The 24,182-nt window shown below is 45.1% G+C and overlaps 1 protein-coding gene across 1 annotated transcript in view; it reads left to right on the forward strand.

Moving 5' to 3' along the window:
- The window catches only part of ADAMTS20 (ADAM metallopeptidase with thrombospondin type 1 motif 20), a 322,687-nt gene extending 301,266 nt beyond the window's left edge, over nt 1-21,421 (forward strand). The window contains exons 34-39 of the mRNA XM_075344979.1: nt 1,423-1,514; nt 1,594-1,688; nt 13,514-13,647; nt 13,881-13,972; nt 14,057-14,161; nt 20,717-21,421. Coding sequence (XP_075201094.1) covers nt 1,423-1,514; nt 1,594-1,688; nt 13,514-13,647; nt 13,881-13,972; nt 14,057-14,161; nt 20,717-20,812 — 614 coding nt within the window. The 3' untranslated portion in view covers nt 20,813-21,421. The remainder of the gene's footprint in view (nt 1-1,422; nt 1,515-1,593; nt 1,689-13,513; nt 13,648-13,880; nt 13,973-14,056; nt 14,162-20,716) is intronic.
- Nucleotides 21,422-24,182: the final 2,761 nt, after the last annotated feature.

Raw genomic sequence — 24,182 nt, forward strand, 5'->3', positions numbered from 1 at the left:
AGAAGCACGCCGAGGGTGCAGCACACAGAGAAGGAAGACACAGTGGTGACGCAACAATTACAGTTTTCAGTTATTAACAACACAGCAATCAAAGACTCTACCAAACTTCAGGGAAGGAACACTACTCTCTACTAACTCGTGGCCCACGTTAACTACTATGGAGAAGAGTATGGACCAGTCAGGGCCTACATCCGTCCGTAGTCCTAAGATACTAAACCTATGTATCTATGGTATACAATAGCTATATCCCAAATGAACTAACTCATATCACTATCATCACAATCCCTGTATTAATTACCGCCCGGCTGGGCAGCAGGTAACAGCCCGGCGGATTCGGGTCACCCACTGCCAGCTATCTTGATTGGCTCGTCTGTAGCTTGACCACGTAGTCTGGACTGGGGGTCTTGACTGGTGTAGTAGGGGGTCTGGGTCTTGACCTGTGTGGCAAGGGCCTGGGTCTTGACCGGTGTAGTGTGGGTCTGGGTCTTGACTGGCATAGTGGCGGTCTTGGTCTGGACTGGCGTAGTAGGGGTCTGGGTTCTGCGGGCTGTAAATGGGCACTTGCTTGGCAGTGTGAGGGTTTCTGTCTTGCGGGCTGCACTTGGGGTCTTGCCTGGCGATGCGAGGGATTCTGGCTTGCAAGCTGTACTCGGGTACTTGCCTGGCGATGTGAGGGATTCTGTCTTGCGGGCTGCATATTCCCGTCTGCTCTGGAGCTGTCACCTTGTCACCGTGTTGCTTGCTCCTTCCTCACCTCTGCATCCATGTCCCTGCGCTTGCTCCCCTTCACACCAGAACTCCTTTTCCGGTCACTTCTTGGGCTCTTCAATCCTTTTCCTCTTCCCTTGCCTCCTGCTGAACTGGTCCTTCTCACCAAGACCTTCCCCCAGGAACCAATTTCCCGGTTTTTAATTCCTAGGTTACTTCTTGTCTTCTGGCTATTCTTTCTTTGGCCAGAAGAGGGCAGTGTCAAATTACTAATCTCACAAGCTTACATGGATCATTGTGCCCATATTCTTACAACTCCTCAGAATACTGTTTAAGGCTTTTGATGGGCTGCAGTAGAAATTATCCCACCTCTGTCCAGCATGTAGTAGGCAACAGGATTTGTCAAGCTTTGCCCACAAACTAAAGGACCCAAGTAATAGTAACATTTGGGGTTTTTTTTTAGTAGTTTTTACCATTATGCACAGTAGCATTTTGTAGTATCTGTGAATCAGAGTACTTCAAATATGTGCATCGGAGCCGTACAGGTGCTGGGTGTTATTGTACTGCTTGCTACAACTTTATATTTTGTAAAATATAAAATAACTAACTGTATTACTTAATGGGCATTACCAGGTTTATTGGTAAAATATGACTAGGACATAATAAATAAGCTAGAATTTTTGAATAATCTCCCTATGATTTTATTATCCACAGGTGACTATAAGAGCTGCAAAGAGCTACGCTTACTGAATAACACTGATGTAGATGGTGAATATTTATTGAAAATTACCAACAAAAAAGTAAAGGTAAGTTTAATGCTACTGATACTACTTATTTAAGATTGTATTTAGTGCTTTACTTTATGGTCTTGTTTATTTCTTTTAGATTTACTGTTCAGGAATGCAGTCAGATAATCCAAAAGAATATATAACACTTCTTAAAGGTGAAGGGGATAACTTTTCAGAAGTATTCGGATATAGGTATTTAAAAGTTTCTAATGCTCCAACTGTTGGTTAGTAAGTAAACACATACTTGTATATCCTATGCCAATATGGGGGAATAGAGCATGCTCAGCACCTGAGCCAGGACCATATCTAGCAGGTGCTGGCTGTGTTATACAGCTAACATCTGCCTGTAAAAACAGCAACTGGAGAAAGCTGCTCTTCAGTCTCTGACAGCGGAATTTTAATGACCCAAATTCCGTGGTGTAATTATACAAGTGTCTGCTAGCCCCATCACAACATCACAACAAGGGAGCAGCAAGGAGCTGACTGAAGGCCCTTATGGTTGTGGTGTCGGTGCTCCTATAAACTGAGCCTATGACTTAGTTTGACAGGAGATCAGTGAGGAATACCGTGGTTTTGCAATATACTGAACAATTATTCAAAATATAGCAGGTTCAAGTCACCTATGGGGATCACTCAACTTTGGCCATTTAAAAAAAAAAAATAAATGAAATAAAATATTTATATTATATATATATATATATTTGAAACCGGACGTTTACATATATTATCTAAAAAGACACATATGCATGTTCTATTCACTATATGACACGAAATCAGAATAAACCTTTCCTGTTTAAGGTCAATTACAATTACCAAAATTATTTATAATTTCCAAATTCCAGAATATTGAGAGAGAATGTTTTAAGACAATTTTATTATTTTCTGCAATGTCAAAAGTTTACAAACACTAAAGGCTGCTTTACACGCTAGCGATGTCGCTAGCAATAGCACCCGCCCTTGTCGTTTGTGCGTCACGGGCAAATCCCTGCCCGCGGTGAACAATATCGCCAGTACGCGTCACACCAACTTACCATCCTAACGACGTCGCTGTTGCCGGCGAACAATCTCTTTTTTAAGGGGGCGGTTCGTGCGGCGTCACAGCGACGTCACACAGCAGGCTACCAATAGAAGCAGAGGGGCGGAGAGCAGCCGCATGAATGTCACTCCCACCTCGTTGCCGGAGGATGCAGGAACGCTGCTGTTCGTCGTTCCTGGGGTGTCACACGTAGTGATGTGTGCTGTCTCAGGAACAAACTGTGTCCAAAACGAGCAACGATATTTTGAAAATGAACGACGTGTCGACAATCAACAATTTGGTGAGTATTTGGGATCGTTAACGGTTGCTCGTGTCACACGCAACGACATCGCTAACGAGGCCGGATGTGCGTCATGAATTCCGTGACCCCAGCGACATCTCGTTAGCAATGTCGTTGCGTGTAACGGAGCCTTAAGAGTACTATGCCTTTAAACAATATGGGATAACTCATATGATGATGTCATGTCTTTTGAAGCCTGTGATAGTTTTATTGGCAACTTTTGAGTTAATTACAGATACACCTGTGGACATATTTTAATGCACACCTGACACACACTGCTTCTTGTGTAGCATCATGGGAAAGTCAAAAGAAAATCAACCAAGATCTCAGAAACAGAATTGTGGACTTGCACATGTCTGGTTCATCCTTGGATGCAATTTCCAAATACCTGAAAGTGGCTTGTTCATGTACAAACAATTATACGCAATTACAAACAAGATGGCAATGTCCAGCCATCATACTGCTCAGTAAGCATACAGGCTCTGTGTACCAGAGATTAACATAATTTGGTCAGATGTGCATATTAACCCACGAACAAAAGTAAAAGACCTTGTGATTATGCTGGCGGAAGCTGGTCAGATTGTGTCATTATCCACAGTGTAACAAGTACTGTATCAACATGGGCTGATAAGCCCCTCTGCCAGGTAGAAGCCATTACTCCAAAAGGAGCATAAAAAAGACAGATTAATGTTTTCAAATACACATAGGAAAAAAGACCTTATTTTTTGGAGACATGTCATGTGGTCTGACAAAACTAAAATTTAACTATTTGGCCATAATGACCATTGTTACGTTTGGAGGAAAAAGGGAAAAGCTTTGAAGTCTAAGAACACCATGCCATCTATGAAACATGGGGGTGGCAGCATCATGTTGTGTGGTTGTTTTGCCGGAAGAGGGAATGGTGCACTTCACAAAATAGATATCATCATGAGGAAAAATGATTATGTGGCAATACTGAAGCAACATCTCAAGACATCAGCCAGGAACTTAAAGCTTGGGTGGAAATGGGCTCCCAAATAGACAATGACCTAAAGTATACTACCAAACTGGTTACAAAGTGTCGTAAGGATAACAAAGTCAATGTTTTGGAGTGGCCATCACAAAACCCTGATCTCAATCCTATTGAAAAATTTATGTACAAAGCTGAAAAGGCCAGTGAAAGCAAGGTGACCTACAAACATGGCTCAGGTACACCAGTTCTGTCAGGAGGTATGGGCCCAAATTCTTACCAACTATTGTGAGAGACTTGTGGAAGGATATCCAAAATATATCACCCAAGTCATACAGTATAAGGGCAATGGTAGCAAATACTAATGAAGCGTATGTAAACTTTTGACTTTGTAGAAAATAATAAAAATACCTTAAAACACTCTCTCTCTCTCTCTCTCTCTCTCTCATTATTCTGGCATTTAGCAAATATAAATAACTAGAAGGTGGCCCGATTCTACGCATCGGGTATTCTAGAATTTACGTATTGTGTAGTTCATGTATGATTTTTGTTATATATATATATATATATAGATGTTGTGTGTAGTTACCAAGTGTTCTGGGTGTGACGGGGGGTGAGAGCGGTGTTGTATGTGTGTTGCGTTGTTTGTGGAGCGCTGTGTGTCTGTAGCGTTGTGTGTGTGTTGCGCGGTTTGTGTGTGTGTGGTGTGTTTTGGGGGAAGGTATGTTTTGTGCAATGTGTGTGTTGTGCGGTATGTGCTGTGAGACTGTGACCGGGGTTATCTATGACGGCCGGTATGTCTCGCCCCGGTTGTGCTCACTCCATGATAGAAAGTAAATCCACTCTAGGGTTAATACTGTTTCCCTACAGGCTGAAGGAAGGGTTAAATGGAAACAGGAACGAGGGCAGGTGTGCCGGGTGTGAGGGAGTGAACAGAACTCCCCGAGTCCTCTGCTGGAGAGGCACATGTATATTGCTGTGGACTTTTGTTTGGACATTAAACCGTGTGGTGTGAACCTTAATGCCTGGATCCCGTGTCTTCTGCTGCGCAGCCGACCGTGCTACCTCACATATGGTGGAGAATGCGGGCATGACAGCCGGTGAGGTGAAGCATCCATCCCTGGTGACCCAGTAGCACATGTCCTGGATTCGAGCGGCTATACTACAGCCCAAACCCGGTGACGCCATGGAGGACATACTAAAGCAGCTGGCTCAGGCTAATGCACAGCAACAACAGGCTAATGCACAGCTACAAGAGGCTAATGCACAGCAGCAACAGACCAATGCACACCTGCTCCGGGCGTTGGAACGTCAGCAGCAATCCTTGCAAGGGCAGGACAAAAGGCACCAAGAACAGCTGGTTCAGGCCAATGCACGTCAGCAGCAAGCCTTGCAATTGCAGGAACAAAGACATCAAGAACAGATGGTTCTCCTGGCCAAGTCGATCCATGCCGGACCGGCAGCAACAACCCCGGGACCGGGTGACGACGGCAGCGTCCAGAAAGCGGTGAGACAAGCGTTGCAAAAGATGACCCCGAGGGATGATGTGGAAGCGTTCCTGGCGGTGTTTGAGCGGGTGGCCGAGCGGGAAAAGCTGCCGACCCCCCAGTGGGCTGAGGTATTGTCGCCCTATCTGACGGGGGAACCCCAAAAAGCGTACCTGGACCTCTGTACCAAGGACGCCATTGACTATGTGACCCTGAAAGCCGAAATACTGGCTCGGTTGGGGGTGAATACCTATGTACGGGCTCAGCGGGTAAATCAGTGGTTCTATGAGGAAGCCAAACCCGTACGCTCCCAGGCCTATGACTTGTTGCATCTTGTAAAAAAGTGGTTGCAGCCTGACACTCTGAGCCCGGCGCAAATGGTGGAAAGGGTAGTAGTGGATCGTTTTGTGCGCACTTTACCCGTCACCGTTCAACGGTGGGTAGGACAGGGTGACCCCAGTACCATGGACCAATTAGTGTCCCTGGTAGAGCGGCATGTGGCTACGCAGGACTTTATACGGGACACTGAGACTTTGCGTACCGCCCGTCGGTCCGGCCCCTCCAAGCCTAGGGCCAAGGACCCACCGCTGACAACGGTGCAGGAGTCCCCTACCGTCCCGTCTGAGGCCGCGGCCGCCATTCCTGAGGTCCGGAAGGTTCTGTACCCTAAACGACAACCCGTCAAGGGAGTTTCCGTCCCCATTAGATGTTGGCGGTGCCAGCGGGTGGGACATATGGAAGCCCAGTGTCCACTCACCACGGAGCCCATGGATTGTGGGGTTACCCGGCGGGGTTCAATGTATGCTCAGGTGGTGTGTACCGCTGACCTGGTCTCCCCAGAGACGGAGCCCCACTTGTGCCAAATACAGGTGAATGGATGTCCGGTTACAGGATTGTTGGATTCCGGAAGCTTAGTGACCCTTGTGCGATCCACCTTGAGGGCTAAAGTAAAAGCCACAGGACGTACCGTGGGGGTGGTTTGCATACATGGGGACCGCCGAGACTATCCCACAGGGATTGTCACCATCACAGCACCTTGCGGTCAGGTGCAACATGAGGTGGGACTTCGTAACACTCTTCCCTATGACGTGATCCTAGGAAGGGATCTGCCCTATTTTTGGACTTTATGGAAGGGACCCCCTAAGTCTCCTCAGATATTGGTCAGTCCGGGACCTGAGCCCTACAATCCTGAATCCGGGACACCTGCCGTAGGGGTCCCCATGATAGGGACAGAATGTGAACCCGATAGGTCGCCCCTAGAGGTATTGGCAGGAGAGGCTGAGATGGTCGAACCCATCCCGGAGTTGGAGGCGTCCCCGGATACGTTTGGGACTGCCCAACTCCAGGACCCTACATTAATACATGCCCGGAGTCGGGTGACAGTAATTGACGGGGTGGCACAGCTGCCCGGTGCCCAGGTAAGGTACCCCCATTTCGCTCTTAAGCAGGATTTACTCTACCGGGTAGATGAAATACGGGGCGTGGGGGTAGAGCAGTTGGTGGTACCCCAGCCGCATCGCCGGCGGGTCCTCGACTTGGCTCATAAACACCTGATGAGTGGCCACCTAGGGGTCAAGAAAACGCAGGAGCGAATATTGCAAAGGTTCTATTGGCCCGGAGTCTTTGGGGAGGTAAAACGGTTCTGCGAAACCTGCCCGGAGTGTCAGCTTACCGCACCCCTGACCCATTTTCGCAGTCCGTTGGTACCGTTACCCATTATAGAAGTCCCTTTTGAACGGATAGGGATGGATCTGGTGGGGCCCCTCGTAAAGTCCGCTCGAGGGCACCAACACATCCTAGTGATCGTTGACTATGCCACCCGGTATCCCGAGGCGATACCTCTCAGACATACTGCAGCAAAGCTTATAGCTCGGGAGTTGTTTGCTGTGTTCTGCCGGGTGGGGTTGCCCAAGGAGATCCTTACGGATCAGGGGACCCCATTCATGTCTAAAGTGACCAAAGAGCTATGCCGGCTACTCCAGATCAAGCAGTTGCGTACGTCTGTGTATCATCCTCAAACGGACGGTTTAGTCGAGCGTTTCAATAAAACCCTGAAAACCATGCTCAAAAGGGTGATTTCAAAAGACGGGAAAGACTGGGATATGATGCTTCCCTATTTGATGTTTGCCATCCGTGAGGTGCCACAGGCATCCACGGGGTTTTCGCCTTTTGAATTGTTATACGGGCGACATCCCCGGGGATTGTTGGACCTGGCAAAGGAAACATGGGAGCAAGAGCCCACCCCCCATAAAAGTGTGATTGAACACATTTTGGGTATGCAGAACCGCATAAGCGCGGTCATGCCAATTGTGAAGGAGCATTTACAGGAGGCTCAGGCCGCGCAAAGCGGCCGCTACAATAGACAAGCCACCGTGCGGACCTTTAAACCCGGGGATCGGGTGTTGGTATTAATCCCCACGGCGGAGAGTAAATTCCTGGCTCAGTGGCAAGGCCCCTACGAGATAAAGGAAAGAGTCGGGGTGGTTAACTATAAAGTATTGCAGCCCGATAGGCGGAAACCTGAACAAATATACCATGTCAACCTATTAAAACCTTGGCAGGAACGGGAAAACCTGATGGCTGTTTTTTCCCCATCTCCCTCCTCTTCGGGTCGTTCACATCCGGCTCCAGCGACCTCCGGAGAGGACGAACCGGAAGTAAGGATTGGAGAAGCCCTCACCAAGCAACAGAGGCGAGAGGTCAGACGGTTGGTTCAGCAGAACCCCGATGTCTTCTCCGAGCTGCCCGGTAGGACCAGTCTGATACGACATGATATTGTCACCGAGCCCCACCTGAAGGTACGCCTGAAGTCATAACGGGTACCGGAGGCTCGACGACAAGCCATATCGGAGGAAGTAAAGACAATGTTACGCCTGGGGGTCATCGAAAAATCCCGGAGTGAATGGGCTAGTCCGATTGTCCTAATACCAAAACCCGATGGCTCCTTAAGGTTCTGCAATGACTTTAGGAGATTGAACGAAATATCCAAGTTCGATCTCTACCCCATGCCCCGGGTGGATGAGCTGATTGATAGGCTGGGACAGGCGCGATATTTTACCACGCTCGACCTGACCAAGGGGTACTGGCAGGTGCCACTGACGGAGTCCGCCAAGGAGAAAACCGCTTTTGTTACGCCAGAGGGTCTCTTCCACTATGTTGTCTTGCCTTTTGGGTTACATGGCGCTCCGGCCACGTTCCAGAGGTTGATGGACTTAGTGCTGGAACCCCACCAGGCGTATGCATCAGCGTACCTTGATGACATCATTATTTACAGCTCCGAGTGGCAGACCCACTTGGAACAGGTACAAGCGGTGGTGGACGCGCTTCGAACAGCCGGATTGACAGCCAATCCCAAGAAATGTGCGTTGGGACTCACGGAAGCCCACTACTTGGGCTACGTGATAGGCCAAGGAGTGATTAAGCCCCAAGTTAACAAGGTTGAGGCGATCCAGAAGTGGCCTAGACCCCTGACCACGAAGCAGGTTAGGGCCTTCCTGGGTATCGTGGGATACTACAGGAGGTTTGTAAAGGATTTTGCGGGACTATCAGCCCCCTTGACGGACCTTCTCAAAGGCAAGAAGTCCGTCATGGTGCGCTGGACTCCGCAGGCCGAGGACTCCTTCCGGGCCCTGAAGGGGGTCCTGTGCGGACAGCCCGTTCTTGTACACCCTGATTTCCGGAAGGAGTTCATAGTGCAGACTGATGCCTCAGAGGTCGGCCTGGGGGCAGTGCTGTCTCAGGTGGTTCAGGGGGAGGAACACCCCCGTCACCTTCTTAAGTAGGAAGCTCACCCCTCCCGAGCGGAATTATAGCGTAGTGGAGAAGGAGTGCCTGGCGATCAAGTGGGCCTTGGAGTCCCTACGCTATTACCTGCTGGGACGGCAGTTTCGATTGGTGACGGATCACTCTCCACTGGTCTGGATGAGGTCCGCCAAGGAACGGAATGCTCGGGTTACCCGGTGGTTCCTTTCTCTGCCGAACTTCCGGTTTACGGTTGAACATAGGGCCGGTAGGTTGCAGGGCAACGCCGATGCCTTGTCCCACGGCCCGTGTTTGATGGCGGGAGTTCAACCCCGCACGCTTGAACTGAGGGGGGGGGTATGTGAGACTGTGACCGGGGTTATCTATGACGGCCGGTATGTCTCGCCCTGGTTGTGCTCACTCCATGATAGAAAGTAAATCCACTCTAGGGTTAATACTGTTTCCCTACAGGCTGAAGGAAGGGTTAAATGGAAACAGGAACGAGGGCAGGTGTGCCGGGTGTGAGGGAGTGAACAGAACTCCCTGAGTCCTCTGCTGGAGAGGCACATGTATATTGCTGTGGACTTTTGTTTGGACATTAAACCGTGTGCTGTGAACCTTAATGCCTGGATCCCTTGTCTTCTGCTGCGCAGCCGACCGTGCTACCGCACAGTGCGTATATTTGTGTGTGCAGCGTTGTCTGTGTGTGTGGGTGTCTGTGTAGGGCAGTTGTTTGTGGTTCCCAGTGTGTGTGGTGTGTTGTGCAGTGCGCGCGCGTGTGTGTGTGTTGGGGGAAGGTGTGCACTTCCAATCGTGCTCCATCCCCCATGCAGCCCACTCCCCATCGTGCTCCATCCCCCATGCAGCGCACTCCCCATCGTGCTCCATCCCCTATGCTGCGCACCCCCCATCGTGCTCCATCTCCCATGCTGCGCACTCCCAAACGTGCTCCATCCGCCATGCTGCGCACTCCCAAACGTGCTCCATCCACCATGCTGCGCACTCCCAAACGTGCTCCATCCGCCATACTTCGCACTCCCCATCGTGCTGCATCCCCCATGCTGCGCACTCCCAAACGTGCTCCATCCGCTATGCTGCACACTCCCAAACGTGCTCCATCCGCCATGCTGCGCACTCCAAAACGTGCTCCATCCGCCATGCTGCGCACTCCCAAACGTGGTCCATCCGCCATGCTGCGCACTCCCAAACGTGCTCCATCCGCCATGCTGCGCATTCCCGAACATGCTCCATCCGCCATGCTGCGCACTCCCAAACGTGCTCCATCCGCCATGCTGCGCACTCCCAAACGTGCTCCATCCCCCATGATGCGCACCCCCCATCGTGCTCCATCCCCCATGCTGCACCAGCATCAGCCTCTCTACCCGCAGCATCAGCCTCTCTGCCCGCAGCATCAGCCTCTCTCCTCCCAGCATCAGCCTCTCTACCCGCAGCATCAGCCTCTCTCATCCCAGTATCAGCCTCTCTCATCCCAGCATCAGCCTCTCTCCCCCAGCATCAGCCTCTCTCCTCCCAGCATCAGCCTCTCTCCTCCCAGCATCAGCCTCTCTCATCCCAGCATCAGCTTCTCTCATCCCAGCATCAGCCTCTCTCATCCCAGCATCAGTCTCTCCGTCCCCAGCATCAGCCTCTCTGTCCCCAGCATCAGCCTCTCTCATCCCAGCATCAGCCTCTCTCCTCCCAGCATCAGCCTCTCTGTCCCCAGCATCAGCCTCTCTCATCCCAGCATCAGCCTCTCTCCTCCCAGCATCAGCCTCTCTGTCCCCAGCATCAGCCTCTCTCCTCCCAACATCAGCCTCTCTGTCCCCAGCATCAGCCTCTCTCATCCCAGCATCAGCCTCTCTCATCCCAGCATCAGCCTCTTTCCCCCAGCATCAGCGTCTCTCCCCCAGCATCAGCCTCTCTCCTCCCAGCATCAGACTCTCTCCTCCCAGCATCAGACTCTCTCATCCCAGCATCAGCCTCTCTCATCCCAGCATCAGCCTCTCTCATCCCAGCATCAGCCTCTCTCATCCCAGCATCAGCCTCTCTCATCCCAGCATCAGCCTCTCCGTCCCCAGCATCGGCCTCTCTGTCCCCAGCATCAGCCTCTCTGTCCCCAGCATCAGCCTCTCTCATCCCAGCATCAGCCTCTCTCCTCCCAGCATCAGCCTCTCTGTCCCCAGCATCAGCCTCTCTCATCCCAGCATCAGTCTCTCTCCTCCCAGCATCAGCCTCTCTGTCCCCAGCATCAGCCTCTCTGTCCCCAGCATCAGCCTCTCTCATCCCAGCATCAGCCTCTCTCATCCCAGCATCAGCCTCTCTCATCCCAGCATCAGCCTTTTCTGTCCCCAGCTGATGCCTTTTCGGTCCCCAGCATCAGCCTCTCTTCTCTCAGCCTCCCCATCCCAGCCTTCCCCAGGATCAGCCTCTCTCCTCCCAGCCTCCTCCAGTACGCCGTGCTCCTCTGCCGACACTCACAGATCCGATCGCATACACTCACACACACCCGATCGCATACACTCACACACACCCGATCGCATACACTCACACACACCCGATCGCATACACTCACACACACCCGATCGCATACACTCACACACACACACATTGACGATATTGCACATACGCGCTCATACTCACAACATCCGGAGATACCACATGCTTCTGGCCATGTGATCCTCCGGCAGGTCCTGGAAGCTCACAGCACAGTATCGCCGCCGAGAAGCAAACGATATCCCAGGATGTTGTGAGTATGTGGATGCGATGTGATGTGTGTGTGAGAGTGAGTGTGATCTGATGTGTATGTGTGTGTGTGTGTGTGTGTGTGTGTGCTGTTATGTGTGTGCGTGTGTGGATTTTCCGCCGGTGCAGGACCTTGATGCGCTGGTAACTATGCTACCATGGTTACCAGCGCATCTTGTCCCCCGCTCGCACGGGAGCCCACACCAGCATACGCCGGCCAGCCCCAGCAATGCGAGGGTATGTGTCGGCTGGTTTGGCGGCGTACGCTGATGTGGGCTCCCAGGGGTACAGTACTCACCTGGTAGTCGTAGCTCCGTGACCGTGTCGGTTCGGGGAATGCGGGGGGGGGCCAGAGCTAGCGTGCATTGCGTAAGGGGGGCGGGGCGTGGCCGAGTTGCCAATGCCTGCAGGATGCCGGGGCGAGAGGCCAATCTGTGGGGGGCGGAGCCTGGGCGAGCGGCCGGCCAATCCGTGTGGGGGCGCAGCCTGGGCGAGCAGCCAATCCGTGCGGGGGGGCGGGGCCATGGCGAGCCCAGCGGCCAATCAGCTTTGTGTCACCGTAAGGACACAATTTTGGAGCAAGACAGACAGACAGACAGAATAAGGCAATTATATATATAGATTTTTAAAATCCTAAAACGGGAAAGGTTTATTCTGGCTTCATGTTCGATAGTGAGAAAAATCTGCAGATGTATCTTTATAGATAGTGAATGGAAACTTCTGGTTTCATCTGTATATATATTTAGTATTGTTGTTTCTGTAAAACTCTGATCTGTTAAAATCTAAATTTAATTAAACTGTATGTTAAACACCAAAAAATAAAAAAAAATGAAATGCCAGAATTGGCCTTTTTTTAGTCTTTGCACGTCCCCCCCAAAATGTAATTACAAGTGATAAACAAACAAATAATATGTACCTCAAATGGTATCATTAGAAATGTTGGCTCATCAGGCAAAAACACAACTCCAGCGATGGAAAAATTAAAATGTTAGAAGTCTCAGAAAATGGCAACATAAATAAAGTTTCTTTACCAACTTTCCGTTTTATTTCAAACTGCTAAATATAAGAGTAGTATTTCAGAGATGTGCTTAGGAGATTTACCGGTGCTGATGTTACGGTGATGCCTACTACAATGTACAAGGTTGTAATCCCTGGAATCATAATGAGCAGAAGAATCATGTAACCAGGTCATGTTTACAGGAAATGTAAAGTTGTAAAAGCAAAGAACAATGGCAGAGTTGCATTATTTTTCACTATTTCAACCCACTTGAATTTTTTCCCCTGCTCTTATGTATGTTATATGGTAAAATAAAAGGTGCCATTTAAAACTAAATCTTGTCCCGTATAAAACAAGTCCTCATATAGTTATAGAAGACTGAAGAAATAAAGAGAAAAATGAAAAGGTTATGACTCTTGGAAAAGGGGAAAGATAACTCGAAAGTACAAAAAACTGAATATCGCCTTGACCATGGAGATGTTAATGATCTTTTTTTATCTCAACTATCTCCACTATTCAGAAATGCTCTGTATCAATAAACGTAAGAAACCTATGGAAAACTGTACAAAAAGAAATTGGCCAGTAGGAAGTAAATTATATGGTCGTTCTGAAGATGATTTATTGATAAGTGTCTCTTGGTCAGTGGGTTCACTAATAATATGCCTAATATCTGTGCAGCGGATACGTGATATGTATTGATTACGGGAAATAATCCACATTGTACTTTGCGCGATAATCAGCATTAATCGGACAATCTTTGCTTTGCCTCTTCTTTATTTGCTTAGGCTGAGAAATCCATATGAGTGTCCATTCAATGGGAGCAGAAGACAGGACTGCGCATGCAAAAATGATTATCTTGCCGCTGGCCTAACTGTCTTCAACAAAATAAGGCTTGATATCATATCAATGCAAATCAAAAGTAAGTTTCTGCAAACATATTTATACACTATATGATAGGAAAATGTTTTACTTGCACCAGTAAAGTAGCAGTTTTCCATTTCATTTGGATAGACAATCTAATATGTCATCGTCTTCTAATGCATGTCCATGAGCATACTAATAGGTATCGGCCCAGAGTTCTGGCTGAATTGTATCTTAATATGAATGAATTATATGGGTATATTAGTAAACGTGTTATATCACTTTTTTTAGCTACAGACCTTCTCTATGCCCGCACCCTACATGGGAGAGCAGTACCGTTTGCCACAGCAGGCGATTGTTACAGTGCCACCAAGTGTCCACAGGTAAGTATGTGTTATGTGATTGCTGCAATCAGCATGGCATAATTGGCGACATGGGAATGGTGAAAATGTTCATTTCTTTCATAGGGGCAGTTTAGTATTAATCTTTCAGGAACCAGTTTTCAAGTCTCCGAGACTGTCAAATGGATTGCTCAAGGGAATTATGCAAGTGTCAATGTTCACAGGTCACAGGTATGATATATGTAGTAACAATATCTATTAAAGCAAATCTGTCAGCAGGTTTTTGCTATGTAATCTGAGAGCAATATAATGTAGGAGCAGAGTCCTTGATTATAGAGATGTGCCAATTTCTGGACTGTATTGTGCTGTTTCAATATAAACAGTGTTTTATCAGCAGGAGATTATCACTACAGGCCGACTGACTGTGCATCCTGATCCAAATTCCTTGACTTGGTGAATTATTTAGAATAAAACATTCTTTTATTGATATAATTTAAAACCAGCCTTTATCCACCAACAAGCGTTGGTCTGCCTGGCACAACCACTAAATTATTGAGTCCTAAAAAACTAGACTCAGTAGCACCTGCTTATAACAAGTCTTGGTCCTCACACTAATAAACTCACTGCACTATTGCTCCTCAGCCCTGCATATACCAGACCTTATAAACCTATACAAGATGTGAGTCAGGAATCCACCAGAAAATTAAATGCAAAGACTAGAGGTAAAGTGCACATAAAAATAGTCAGCCAGGGGGGCCAAGAGCATCATGTGACAGAACACTCACCCATAATCCCCTAAATGTCCCTCAATGTAGGTCCCTCCAAGACCCCTACGCGCGTTTCGTGTGGGCTTCTTCCAGGGGGTCGACCCTTTACCTCTAGCGGTGGGCCTGGAAGATTTTATTAAATATCATTACCCTGCTGCTATTATGCACGTGCACTTTATACCCACCCTATTGATGTAGCTTTGTCCTGCAATGCTGTGCCCCCCTTACTTGGATTCTTTGCTGAGCACCCATCTGTGTTGTTTTGTACTGTATATTATTTATGATATATGGGTAATAAATTAAGTCTTTGCATTTAATTTTCTGGTGGATTCCTGGCTAACATCTTGTATAGGTTTATATTGCTTTTGAGTCACTACCTATCATTCTTTATTGTCCTTGGTGATACAAATTGGGTTGTATGCTGGGTTCAGGTTTTCCTGTGACTCCCCTCCCCACCCCCCTCTTTTCAGTTCAGATGTTATTAACATATACCAGACCTTAGTTTGTAGCATAGTCGGCTGACCACAATTTATTTATCCGAGTAACCTGGAATCAATAATCCTTATGAATACCACCAATTTTTAGTGAACCATACGATAAATATTTATGCAGTGGTACAATTTTTCATGTCTAATTTCAATGCACCATTCTACACTATTGCAGTGATACCATAACACCCCGATTTATTTATCCGGGTAGCCTAAAATCAGTAATCCTTATGAATACCTCCAATTGTTAGTGAACCATATATGGTTGTGGAAGGAAAAAATTTAAATTTTACTTTTTCCCACAAAAATGTTTTTTTAGCCCCAAATTTTACATTTTCACGAGGGTAACAGGCAGAAATGCACAATACAATTTCTTGTGCAATTTCTCCAATGTACAATGATACCCCATATGTGGTGGAAATCTACTGTTTGGGCACACAGAAGAAGCGTCATTTGAATTTTAGAGCCGGGTCTCAGCTGTCACGTAAGCTGAGCTCTTGGCAGCAATTGTGTGAGCACAGTTCCTGTGCTCGCACAATTACCAGGACGTATTGGGCAAAGCCAAGGTCTGAAAGTCCCTAACAACTATGAGGTACCCAGTAAGTCCAAGGTCAGCAAGTGGTTAATTATAATGCTATAATTATTTGCTGATCACTAATTTTTGAGTAAATAATTTAAAAATGGAAATCTGCATTTTCTTGTGTACCTCTGCTGTCCAACCTGTCATGAATTAGCTATTCACTGTGTCACAAGGACGCCTTGAGTGACAGCTCAGCCACCCAATAGATGGTAGGGTCATGCTGGGCTGTCAAGATTCTGAATGACAGCAAAGATGACCAATCTGTGACTGGAGCAGGCTGGGCCATTCCCCGGCAAAAACAGGATTGCTTTGTAGCCTGATCACGGTTTGGGGTTGCTGAGCTTTCTCTAGCTGTTGCTCTTTAGGGTGATTACCTGGCTATTTAGCTGGCTGGCAGTGGTCAGATCACTGCCAGTTGTAGCTTTAAGCTCGGTGGTCTCTGTTGCCCAACATCTGACCTCGCTTCTGACTACCCATTTGCAACTCCTTTGTCTTGGTTCGCTACCTTCCTAGAATTTTGACACTGGACTGTGACTTCATTACGTCTTTGCTTTAGGCCTTTGGGTTGTAAACCGACCTCCTGGTATCTGACCCCGAAACATTTGACTACCCAGCCTCACCGCTAGTCCGTGAGTAGTGACTTGTGTCACACCACCTAGTCAGATGACCTAGATTAACATACAAATTATCTTCTTACTTCTCACCTTTCTTCTGCAGACAAGTCTAGACAATCTTAATACACTTTAGATCAACTGTATATTCCATTTCTCCTTTAACCGAGAAATAAGGGAGATAAAAGATTTGGCAGTTTAAATTCAAACTTCCAATTCTTGTGTTCTCAATGAAGAGAAGCTGCTGCTAGAGCTGTCTGACAGAAGCTTTCTACCCTCCGCCCATTGAAAAGGTATGAAAACCCAACAATTAATTTGAATGGGGAAACCAGGAGACATACTATAGCTTTCGGTTGACAGTTGTCTCAATTGTATTGGCACCATTAGGCTTAAGGCCACTTTACACACAGAGAAAAATCTTTGGCAGATCTGTGGTTGCAGTGAAATTGTGGACATATTGTTCCATTTGTACACAGCCACAAACCTGGCACTGATTGTCCACAATTTCACTGCAACCACAGATCTGTCAAAGACTTATCTCTGTGTGTAAAGTGGCCTTTAATCTATAGGAATCAGTGTGGTCTTATGATTTATTTGCACTTACAATATTTACTGTTTTGTCCCTAATTGTAATTCAATTAAAGTAAAGTTTACTTTTAAAGCTTTTTATACTTGACTAGGTCATTCTTTTAGTCCAGGTACAGTATGAATTCCAACAATGGTCTTTTCATCTAGACATGAGCAAACCTTTGGAAGTTCGATTCAGAGGGCACAGTCGAACCCTAGATAAGGTTCGGTTTGTGATCCTGACTTGATCCGAACCTCAGTGGAAGTCTGTAATTGGGAATTCATGGCTCAACCCACAAACTGCCAGTCATAAGCAGGACACTTTCAGGGGAGGGTGGGCAGAGTTTTTCAACTATTTTTTGTGTGTGCACACTACATCTGATCACACTAATTTTACCCCAGTGCGAACCAATCAAACACTGCAAGCAGCTCGCACAGGGCTAAGCATCACTCATACCCAAGCACAGCGATGCTCGCTTGAGTGGTTTGCACTCATAACTCACTCGAACTTGGAACCCAAACTTTTTATTTTTGGTAGTCGGTTTCCGAACGCAAACTTCAGGTTTGCTCATCTCTAGCTGGCAGCACAAGACACTTTCTTCTGAAGTTTTTAACTATTGTGATAATCTATGTCATTTAATGCTAACTGTAGTATTACCGTATATACTGGCGTATAAGACGACTTTTTACCCCCTTAAAATAATGGCTACAGTGGGGGGTCGTCTTATACGCCGGATATACGGGGGGGGGGGGAGGGGGGTGTGTATGTACACTGCAGCGTCCATGGGAGGTGGGGGCAGCAGCTCTGGAGCACAGGGGAACGCAGCCTTTGATCTCCTGCACCCGCTCATATAATATGCACAGCCGCTGTCCATCTCCAATGGTGCTGAAATCGCACGCAGTGAGGGGCTGGAGCAGCGGTGCATATTCTATGAGCCTGCGTCCCAGTGTGATCGCACATGTCCCCCATGTGTTAGATTTGGCCCCCAGGCTGCTGCTCATTCTAAAATAAAAAAGCTTCACTTACCCCCTCCAGCGTTTCTCCCCGTGTCCCTGCTTCCACTGTGATCAGGCAGAGATCTCAGCCTGCTGTGCCGATCACATGACCGCACTGACAACCAGGAAGTGGAAGAACAGAAGCACGGAGCCAGACAGGAGGGAGCTCAGCGCTGGAGGAGGTAAGGAAAGAGGGTTTTATTTTACTTTGGGCAGCAGCCTAGGGGCCATATCTGACACAGGGGGACTTGTGCGATCTATAGGGGCCATGGGCAGCACTATGGGGGCGATATCTGACACAGGGGGACTTGTGCGATCTATAGGGGCCATGGGCAGCACTATGGGGGCGATATCTGACACAGGGGGACTTGTGCGATCTATATAGGGGCCATGGGCAGCACTATGGGGGAGATATCTAACACAGGGGGACTTGTGCGATCTATATAGGGGACATGGGCAGCACTATGGGGGCGATATCTAACACAGGGGGACTTGTGCGATCTATATAGGGGACATGGGCAGCACTATGGGGGCGATATCTAACACAGGGGGACTTGTGCGATCTATATAGGGGACATGGGCAGCACTATGGGGGCGATATCTAACACAGGGGGACTTGTGCGATCTATATAGGGGCCATGGGCAGCACTATGGGGGCGATATCTGACACAGGGGGACTTGTGCGATCTATATAGGGGCCATGGGCAGCACTATGGGGGAGATATCTAACACAGGGGGACTTGTGCCCATTATGGGCCCCGGTGAGCTGCTTCTAACCCCCCAGATGTATGCCCTGCCAATCCCCCCCCCGCCGATGCCGCGGGTGCTGTACCCGCCGAGCCGCGGGTGCAGGCCCCACAGAGCAGCAGAGTTGTGTGTATTTGTCTGTATGTAGCAGAGTTGTGTGTTTGTCTGTATGTAGCAGAGTTGTATGTGTTTGTCTGTATGTAGCAGAGTTGTATGTGTTTGTCTGTATGTAGCAGAGTTCTATGTGTTTGTCTGCATGTAGCAGAGTTGTATGTGTTTGTCTGCATGTAGCAGAGTTGTGTGTGTTTGTCTGCATGTAGCAGAGTTGTATGTGTTTGTCTGTATGTAGCAGAGTTGTATGTGTTTGTCTGTATGTAGCAGAGTTGTATGTGTTTGTCTGTATGTAGCAGAGTTGTATGTGTTTGTCTGTATGTAGCAGAGTTGTGTGTGTTTGTCTGCATGTAGCAGAGTTGTATGTGTTTGTCTGTATGTAGCAGAATTGTATGTGTTTGTCTGTATGTAGCAGAGTTGTATGTCTTTGTCTGTATGTAGCAGAGTTGTATGTGTTTGTCTGTATGTAGCAGAGTTGTATGTGTTTGTCTGTATGTAGCAGAGTTGTGTGTGTGTGTTTGTCTGTATGTAGCAGAGTTGTGTGTGTTTGTCTGTATGTAGCAGAGTTGTGTGTGTTTGTCTGTTTGTAGCAGAGTTGTGTGTGTTTGTCTGTTTGTAGCAGAGTTGTATGTGTTTGTCTGTATGTAGCAGAGTTGTATGTCTTTGTCTGTATGTAGCAGAGTTGTATGTGTTTGTCTGTATGTAGCAGAGTTGTATGTGTTTGTCTGTATGTAGCAGAGTTGTGTGTGTGTGTTTGTCTGTATGTAGCAGAGTTGTGTGTGTTTGTCTGTATGTAGCAGAGTTGTGTGTGTTTGTCTGTTTGTAGCAGAGTTGTGTGTGTTTGTCTGTTTGTAGCAGAGTTGTGTGTGTTTGTCTGTTTGTAGCAGAGTTGTGTGTGTCTGTTTGTAGCAGAGTGTAGTACCATTGTTTCAGTCCAGTTGTGGCTTTATACAGCAGGGAGGAGCATTCCTTGCTGTACTAAGTGAACATTGGAGCGATTGATCTGTCAATGGCCCTTTAAAAACATATTGTACGGCTCTCGCGGAATTAAAATTAACATGTTGCAATCAAAGCAGACTTTTTTTCATTTGGGAGCGGGGTAGTCTTATACAGTGAGTATATCCCAAATTCTATATTTTTAGGGCAGAAATTGGGGGTCGTCTTATACGCCCAGTCGTCTTATACGCCGGCATATACGGTACTGTTAATGTTAAGGAAGACATGAACTTGCAATTTACATACAGAGAGCAAGCCTTAACAAAGATTTACTCTGGTAGGCTCAAGTTACTTTAGTTTTTAAGGCCTTTAGGACTTCTACAATATAGGATCTATAATAAAGTTACCATACAAAATAAACAATTATATGGTTGTACTGTCTTAGAGAGAAAAAATAAATGAAATACTTTTATACCCAAACGAACTCAAAATTATTTCAGGAGAAATACGTTTACTGGCTAACTAGAAAAAATATATTTGCAAGCTTTCAGTGCACAGATTCTCCTTCTTCAGGCTGGTTTACAAATGAATTGATACAAGAGCACATCATTTAAGAGATGGTACAACACCACAGTTTTGGATGGGGTAAAGCCTTCTAAAAATAAGCCATGGTTATAAAATTAAAGATTTTGTTATAAAAAAAAACCTCTCACAAACGTCCTGTTGTGGCATCTCTTAAAGTTTTGCTCTTGTTTCAGTGATTCATTTGTAAACCTGCCTGAAGATGTAGACTCGTGCTCTGAAAGCTTGCAAATATATATTTTTCTGATTAGCCATTAAAAGTTTCACTCCTAGAATACTTTATCTTCTTTTGGCCATAAAAGTATTTACATTATAAAGTTACCTAACCTTACTTTTTATACTGCCTAGATACTAAACTTGAACTTTCATTTACATGTTTTTTGATCATGTATTTAATTTAGGATGGGTCGAAAATATATGGAAGATGTGGAGGCTATTGCGGAAAATGTGTTCCCATTTCAACCGCTGGTCTCCAAGTACAAGTGCAAGACCGTTAATGAACTCCTTACATGACAAAGGCTGTCGAAATGTATTACCTGTGTTTTTTTTACCTTTTAGTTTAACTGACAGTTCTAAAACTACCATAGACTGTCAACTATATTTTGTCAAAATAGGTATTCTTACGCAGATAACTCTAATAAGATAAAGGATTATGTTCCTGGAACCTCAAGATTAGATTTTGATGTATTGATGCAAAATGATACTGCCTAAATTTTATAGATGCAAGATTTATTTAACAACATCTATCTTTTCTATTAGGGTAAATGTTTATATGGAGATCGCTCACTCTGCACTCACCTCTAGTAGCCAAAGTTGAGAACAGCTACCAAAGAGCACCTCTTGCTCTAGTGGACCCAAGCTATCTATAAAGTACACAGTTAACATGTGATATTAGAATTCTTTACATAATACTACAGATCACTAAATAAATGGCCAGTCCCAACCAGTCCCTGCAATGTTTGCAGACATTAAAAGGTGTACACATGCTTGGCTTCATTTCTAGCCATTGAAACAGTTGCTGTATGTATGTCTATTTATACAATTAAATAATGCCATGTATATACAAAATGTAAAATTTAAAGAGGTTAACCGGGACTTTTGTAATTGAGGCTAAGAACAGGCAAGAAGTTACCAACTACATGCTTACCAGCATGTAGTTGGTAACTTCTTGCCTGTTCTGCTATGTGACGATCTCGCCTGGCTCAGAGGGGTCACAGACTGCTACTGCCAGCAATTCTCATGCATCCTGTTATGTCCCATTGACAGAGCAGTTCCTTTTCTTCCACTATACTTTGTCAACTGGGCATCACTGCCAAGATCATCCTGGATAACAGCTGGCTCCTTGCTGCCTGACTGTGGGGAGTCAGTTGACAATTAGCATGACATTGGCAGTGTTGCTCCATTAACAGGGCAGATAAGAAAAGAAAGAACTACTCTGTCAATGTGAGGTCATATGAAGCAGCAGAATCCCTGCTTTAAGCTGGCTGAGATTGTCACAGGTCAGAAAAAAAACAGGTAGTTCACAACTACCTGCCGGTAATTTCTTAGACCCATAGGCAAAAAACAAAAGGTCACATAACCCCTTTAAGTTTGTGTGGACAGTTAATCCTGTTCCTTTTGTCCTGAGCGTAAAAGTCTTCACGTTAAAAATGGTGCCTGGGTTGATTAGATGACCAATTAACTCCTAGATGGTATGGCCCTATTAAATTAAAGGCTTTAAAACTTAAAAGTATCTATACTGTATTCCAAAAATAATATATACTTATCTTAAAAATATAGCTCAACACTAAATTTCATGATTTGTCCTATCAAGCCTTGGGTTCCAAAGCAATTCTCTATGCAGATAAAATTCAATAATTATTGTTTAATTCATTCACTATTTTGAGCTAGATAAGGTGTTATATGCTAGATCTTTATACTTGCTATGGAAATAGGAGCATTTCAATGGTGCATAACAATTAGAAATTCTCAGGTATTCATTTACATTTCAAATGTGAGTCTAATTCTAATATTTAGTAAATGTTCAAAAATCCTTGAATAAAATATGTAATTATTTATAATGACATTATATAAAAATCAAATGATCAAAATGGCAGCTGTAAAATAACAAAGCCTACAAGCATTTTCTTGTAGGATACAAAATAGAAATAAACACCTTTCAATCCATTTTGGATAATAATAATAATAATAATAATAATAATAATAATAATAATAATAATAATAATAATAATATGGGTATAATCATTCTTATGTTATTATACGGACTTGTTACTGAAAAGTTTCAGTCATCCAGTCTTCATAAAACATTGTACAGATGCAATCAAAATTACTTACCTCCACTGCAAATTAGGCTCATTAGAAACATGCAAACAGCAGAAAGATTGTAAATTTTGCCAATAAACCTAATTTGCATTCAGGGTTGAATAATTTTGATTTTAACAATATGTGACAATGCAGCATAAATACAAAACATTTTGTAACACCAAGTTAAAAAAATAATTTTGCACTTATTTGCCTTTTTTTTTTAAATTAAATATAAAATGAAATGTAAATTACACATTATTATTCTACTGTAACAAATGTTTTTTTTTACATACTTTTTCTCAACATCAGTAAACTATTTGGTAATTAAGATGATCTGAATTCATATTGGAAATAGGCAGCATTTTAATTATGAATATTGAATATGGTGCTTAATTTTTAAAATAATACAATTTCATATTTTTTTGAGAGTCCAACAAATACGAATTTTGCACTATGTTTAGTAATAAATATATAATAAACTGTTTAGATTTACGGAAAACTTAACTTACTGTTTGGTTGAACACATTTGTATTTTAAAGGGGTTCTCTGGGATGTTAACTTTGATGGCCTAAATCATTGATGCTTGAATGGTTTGGTCTCATATACTTATGAACTGCATCCTCTTCTTTATTTGAAAGGCCTCAACCACTTGTCTATATAACTGGCTGTGCTTTGTACTGCAGTGTCTTCACTTTAGCAGGCCCTGTGACTCCATCATTGGACTAATAGGTGCAAATCCAATAATGTCTGACCCCCAGCAATAAAACATTAATGGCGTATCATAAGAACAAGTCATCATTGTTTAAGTCCCGGAGAACCTTTTCAATTCTGTAGCCTTTAAATGGTGCTATACTTATATTTATTACATTAAAGCATAGGAACTTGTAGAATAACATTGACTGAAATGGTAATATGCATATGTGGAGCATTATGTGTTATTGTATACTTTACTCATGTATTTAGGTACCTGGTTACTATAATTTGTATTTGTCGAAAGTGAGTTCAAAAGAACTAGATTAGGTCTTCATTATCACATATAATATTATTGATACTTTCATTTTAATCATGTAGGCTCATACGTCTAGGTCCCACCTTTGGGACATAATGCTAAGCTGTTTCTATAATGCCCCTAAAATTCAATAGAAAGGACCATGTGTTATTTATACCACCTCTCCATTGAATTCTACAAGGACCATACACAATAAAAATTGACCAATTGGTCCTGGGACCCTTCTTTCTATAGGTCACCAAATGTGGCACCAACACCTAGAAGGCATTTATGGCATAGCCTGTGAATTTGACACAAATCCTTAAAAATGGTAATACACTTTTGATTTAAAATTGACAATTGATTAATTTTAAGACATAATTTGTTACTTTTAAAAGACCAATGTGTTTTTGTTTTCTTTTTTTCTGCTTTCTTTGTATTTCATTATTGCAGATTTATATTTTGGTCAACAGAAGTGTGATATTCATTAACAGCTCTATAGTGTGCAGGTTTATTATAAAATGTAAGAATTTCTAAACATTAGAGGAGAGCAAAGCAGCTCACAACAATTCAAT

The sequence above is a fragment of the Anomaloglossus baeobatrachus genome, chromosome 4 (genome assembly GCF_048569485.1).
Source record: "Anomaloglossus baeobatrachus isolate aAnoBae1 chromosome 4, aAnoBae1.hap1, whole genome shotgun sequence".
NCBI classification, from domain to species: Eukaryota; Metazoa; Chordata; class Amphibia; order Anura; family Aromobatidae; genus Anomaloglossus; species Anomaloglossus baeobatrachus.